At 64.2% G+C, this 5,404-nt stretch overlaps 2 protein-coding genes across 2 annotated transcripts; one reads left to right on the plus strand and one right to left on the minus strand.

The window, feature by feature from the left end:
• Positions 1-368: 368 nt before the first annotated feature.
• MNEG_13120 (hypothetical protein) lies at positions 369-1,791 on the minus strand (the record flags this gene model as incomplete). The annotated part of the gene is made up of 4 exons (XM_014038408.1): positions 369-908; positions 1,129-1,215; positions 1,490-1,552; positions 1,675-1,791. 4 exons carry the CDS (start codon positions 1,789-1,791, stop codon positions 369-371), a joined length of 807 nt encoding a protein of 268 aa, XP_013893862.1.
• A 2,703-nt stretch (positions 1,792-4,494) lies between these two features.
• Positions 4,495-4,932, plus strand: MNEG_13121 (hypothetical protein; the record flags this gene model as incomplete). Its single annotated transcript, XM_014038409.1, has 2 exons — positions 4,495-4,558; positions 4,769-4,932. 2 exons carry the CDS (start codon positions 4,495-4,497, stop codon positions 4,930-4,932), a joined length of 228 nt encoding a protein of 75 aa, XP_013893863.1.
• Between the last annotated feature and the right edge of the window lie 472 nt (positions 4,933-5,404).

The following is a 5,404-nucleotide window of genomic DNA, read 5'->3' on the forward strand; positions in this document are numbered from 1 at the left end:
CCGCCGCAGGAGGTCCATCGGCGACGGCGGGCCCTCCGGGGCGACGCCGGCGGCGCTGCTGTTCGCGCCGTTGCCGTTGCCGTTGCCGTTTGTGGCGGGCGGGGCGCGGGAGGGGGTGGGGGCGGTGAGGCCGACAGGCGTGCGGCCGCGGGAGCGGGAGCCGCCTGCCTTGGCCGCCTCTGAGATCGCGGCCTTGATGTCCTGTGGGCGGGCAGGGGTTGGGTCGTGAGGGAATCGTCCCTTTGGTGTTGCTGTCAACAAGCGGGCTCGAAGTCCAAGCCGCGTTTGCGTGAATGGTTGGGCGCAAGGGGGTCACCTTGCTGTACAGCCAGGATAGGGTGGTAACAGCCAGAGTCACACGAGACCAGTCAAACGGTATCGATGCTGAGCTTCGCCATGAGCGAAAACGTCGCCCTGACTCCCAGCCTGCCCTGTTGCAAGCGCACCTCAGCATGGGCCCCGTTGCTGGACACCGCTGCCGCCCACGGCTCCGCCACAAGCGGCAGCGCGCCGCCGGCCGCCGCCGCCTCCCCGTCAGCGCTCTCCTCGTCGAACGACGCCTTGACGGACTCCGCCGCGCGCGCCACCTGCTCCGCCGCGCGCTCGACAGCCTCCGCAAGCGCCGCGGCCTCGTCGGCCGCCGGCGGCGCGGCGTCGGCCGTCGCCGCGTCGGCAGTTGCAGCCGCAGCGGGCGCGGCGGGGCCGCCGCCGCGCTTGGAGGCGGCAAAGAGGACAACGCCGAGGAGCGATGCCGCCAGCAGTCCGGCGCGGGCCTCGCGGCGTGCGAGGAGGCCGCCAGGGCCGGGCTGGGCGGCCGAGGCTGACGCCAGCGGCGCTGCAGCAGCCGCGCTGGGGACCGGGGCGGCCTGCTCGTAGACCGTTACCTCCGGGGTTGCCTGGGCTTGGGCCTGTTGGGTACAAATGTGAGGCGCAGGAGTGGCATGCGTGTTCAAGGATAGGACGCCAACTGCCGACGAGGCTTTGGGGGTGGAGGAGGGCAGAACGTTTGATCCGGTGCAGTGGAGGAGGCTGATGTGTGCACACGCTGCCTGGCCCCAGGTCTCCAGGCGCCAACGCGTCGTGCGGGCTCATGCACCGCGGGCTCGTGCACCCGTTGCGCATGCACACCTTGACGTCAGCCGGGACGCCGGTCGCATGGGCCGGGCTGCTGCAGCTGGCGGCGGCGATCAGCAGGAAAGGCGCAACCAAGGCGGCCTGCACAGCGCGTGGGCGGCGGCGGAAGGCATACACGCGACTGTCAGTCATACATGCGACCAGGGTGAGGTGGCAAGCAGCGGTCGCCGCGCCCTGCAGAGGAAACTAGAACTTGGGTCGTCCAGGCGCCCCCTCCCTCACCCCACTGGCAGTCCTTGCTCTGGCTCAGGATGCGCCACAGGCACCGCATGGGGCTCTGAGTGTTGGTGCTGTCATGCCGTTCAAGCTACAAAGCCTTGCGCGCGCAATGCACGCTGCTAGACGGATGGCGCACCTTGGCTGCGCTCTCAAACGCGGCGCTGTTGGCACCAGCACCGGTGTCCGCGCTCGGGGCAGCCTGTGGGCCAAGGGCGGTTCAGACGACCTGATTATAAGCATACACACTCGCGTCATAGCGCGGATCTCTGCACGAGCGCTCCGTAGGACACAGAGCCGGGAACCACCCACACCCTCACTCACCCGGCGGACCCCGCTCAAGAGGCCGTGCGGGACACCATGCCTGGCACTTGGCGAGGCTCCATTGACGATGCGCCTACTTGTGGCCCTGACTGGCCGCTGCGCGAGCCCAATCTGCATTTTCGCGCGTCGCAGCTCGATAATAGGCGTGGATGATACACTTGGAGAAAGATATTCCAAGAAGTCCAACGCTGTTCGCTGTATCAGGGTGATGGCGTGCAGGGTGCAGGCCAGCAGGGCGACCTCGGGACCCTCTCACCCAGGGCGTGCGCAACGCGACAGCTGAGGGGCAAGCACAGGACGCACGGGTAGGACAGAAGCGAGGAATATAGTCAAAAAGCCTCCGGCCATGTTGGCATCAGCAGGTGCTGGCACGCTTGTTGGGTTGCCCTCGTTATGAGGTTCCCACAGTTGACCGGGTTGACTTCAAAGCCGTGTGCACCGTGTCTGGCTGCCACGGCGCCCAGATGGACAACACGCACGTTGCAGATGATGGTTGTTTTCGGGCCATTTTCTACTGCCTGCCCAACGTCCCAACCCAGATCTAAGTACAGTATCCAAGAAGCGTATTCGCATTTTCATGCCTGCACACCGTTTGCGACAGGCGGTGTTGGCAACCCCCGCACAACAAGTCCGAGCCACATCAACTGTAGTAGGTTGTATCAGACCGACAACACAATCATGGGCCCTTGGCTGCTCGTGAGGCTCAGTAGCGGAGTGCCGCACAGCGACGGAGCACCTGTGCCTTTCACAGCGCAGGTCAGCACCCTTGCTGAACGCACCAATGCTCATTGGACTGACAACCAAGATGTATGCAAATCGCGAAAGGCTGCCAGTGCGGGCGTGTGCAAACCCAGCAAGTCAACAGGTTGGAACAAGGATCGACCAACGGTACAGGTTGGTCAACGGCTTTGCAACGGACTCGCGGTGCTGCGACAAGCACCTTCCAATTGCCGAGTGCGAGCACTGGGGCTCTTTCTGATATAATACATGCGCAATTTGTGACGTAAGGCTCGAGTCACCCGCGCCGGAGCTGGCCAGCGGCTTGTCTCCGTTTCTGCACGCGAAGGAGCCCAGGAGTCGTGCATGTAGATCGATAGGCGCTCATTCAGCCTGATAACGCCCTCCTTGATCAAAAGCTTTGGGCTCAACCACCCGAAGCAAACAACATGGGATCAAGCACACCGACCGGCCTATCTAGGCGGGCAAAGGGCAGCTCAGCTTTGATTGATCCCGAGCGCAGCCCCCGCAAGGGCCTGCTGGAGGGCGAGCGAGAGGAGGCTGGGATCCATTGCGGGTGCAGCGGCGCCGCAGACGACCATGACAGCGAGAAGGGGTGGGTTGGCCGTAGGTGCTTCTTGTTCCCACAGACGCATGTGGATGCACTGCAAGAGCAGCGCATTGTGCAGCTGTGGCGCTGGTGGGCCCCGAGCTGTTCACGCAGGCGTGGAGGTGGAGGGCACACCCGACCACTTGCCTGAGCCCTGCGCTGCGCTCGCAGGCCATTGACGGCGGACCTTCTGCCAAACTGGACCGATCAGATCACCCTGCGCGCCGTGATCGTGGGGGCGGGCCTAGGTGCGCGACCCCCTTTGCGCGACTGCCCCTGTGAAGTGTGCAGGCGAGGCTGGCAACTGCGACTGTGTGGCATCCGCCACAGGCGCACAGCTGCGTTGGGCCATGCCCGCGACGCTGGATTCACAGCTCACGCGGATGATGCGAGGTTCCATGGCCCAGGCTTCGAGTGCTGAACAGAGGCTCGCACGTGCTGCGATCCACCTGCAGGGCTGCTGTTCTGCATCATTACAATGCGGCTGGCCCTCGGCAGCGCGGGCATCGTGCCCAGGTGGGCCGCGGGGACACGACCAACCAACCAGAGCGCAGCGGTGGAGCAGGCGGCCGAGGGCCGGCCCTGGCAGCTTCACTGCGGCAGCCCGCGCTCTCTTTGCGCGCCCTGCCGCACGCTACGCACGCCGCTGGCGACAAGACCTGTGCATCCCCCGCCCGCTTGTTACGCCCGCGGGGCGCCGTCCTGTGCCGTCCGCGCGCCGCTATCCCCGCAGCCTGAACGTGCCTGGCGGCCTGCTGTCTTTTGTGGTGCTCAAGGGGTCCACCGCGGCCGGTAACAGGCTGGGCTTTAAGAAAGGCCTGTTCGCGCCGTTTGGCGTACAGGTGCGTCTGCAGCAGCGGCGAAGCCAAAGCAGTGGCAGCCATTGCCCCAAAGGCGTGGCCCAAGGCGCAGCACTCGATCAGCGTTGAGGCTGGGATGTAAAGTGGAGGGGGCGAGTAAGCAGACGTGGATGCGAATGGGTACACGCGGCAGTGCAGGGGTGAGGTCGGAGGCCTGTGTGCTGCCAGCACCTCGCAACAGCTCACGCACCCATGCGCCCCCCTCCGCCAAAACGCATGCAATGCGCACGCACGCTTCCGAACACTTGCGCACAACTCTAGGAGAACACCGTCGTCCAGACGTTCATCAGCGCCTGCTACTCCATTGCCTTCACTGGCGGATTTGGGACGTGAGCACGCCTCCCGCCTTGCCACCACGCTCCCAAGCGCCCATGCGCCGCGGGCTGCTTTTTGTTCGCAGCTACATCCACGCGCGGCAGGCACAGAGATGAAGCACTCATCTGAGTCAACGCGGCGCTGCTTTTGCTTCTGTTCTCGTGCATCCTCTTAAAACTGTGCTCTGATTGTGTCGTGCACCGTGCCGAATCCTGCACCCACGGCGTGCAGACCCCAACCCCTCCCCCCAAACCCCCCCAAAACCGCGGATGACTGCACCGCAACAAACCATTGGAACGGCTTAGCTACCTGACAGCAATGTCCTACCAAGCATACCTCAACACTGGAGGGGTGCCCAAGGGCAAGCCAGGCTTCCAGGCTGGTGCGCGCGGCCATTAGTCACCCGCGCCGCGCCGCCTTGTGTTCTAGCAGCACAGGAAGGGGGCCTGCGGCTGCCACGATCTAGCACAGATATGGCCAGCCTCAAAAGTAGCCGCATCAACCTTATCGATGCTGCACAACCTGCAACAAAACCCACCCGTTGCTCCTGCTGACCGCCTCGCCGCCTCCCCTTTTTAATTCATACAAACAGACGTGATCTTCGAGCCCGAGTTGTCCCGCATCATCCCGTACCTGCTTTTAGTCAGCGTCATCGGGATCTTCACGCTGACCTCACTCAGGAAGCTCATGATCCTGGACTGGAAGGTGTGCAAGGGAGGGATAAGGGGGGGGGGGTGCTGGACGCAGACTGCCTAACAACACCGATCAACCAGTCGTCTGGATGACATTCTTGTCCGCTCTGGAAGGCATGCACGCAGGCGTCGCGGCCGGGTGGCGCCCCCTTGCGTGGCGGCCCGCGCCCAAAGTGAGCGCACACGCTTCACTTGTGTGCGCCTGCTGCCACCCGCCCCGCAGCTGCCGTTCCCCTCTGGTACGGCCACGGGCATCATGCTCAACTCATTCCACTCAAAGGTAGGGGTTGAGCTGTTGGTAAGCGTGTATGCACCTCATCGTGTGTGTGTGTGTGTGTGTGTGTGTGTGTGTGTGTGTGTGCGCGTGTGCGTATGCGCGTGCGTGCATGCGCATGTGTGTCTGTGCACGCGTGCACGCGCCCGTGCATATCGCCGTGTGTGCGCCAATTGGGGTACCCCGAAAACCTCTTGCGCGCCTCCTTGCACCCTCTGCCTCGCCCCTGGCCAACCCCTCCTGCCTTCAATCATCTCAACCC

Source organism: Monoraphidium neglectum, assembly GCF_000611645.1.
Source record: "Monoraphidium neglectum strain SAG 48.87 unplaced genomic scaffold scaffold03635, whole genome shotgun sequence".
Taxonomy (NCBI): domain Eukaryota; kingdom Viridiplantae; phylum Chlorophyta; class Chlorophyceae; order Sphaeropleales; family Selenastraceae; genus Monoraphidium; species Monoraphidium neglectum.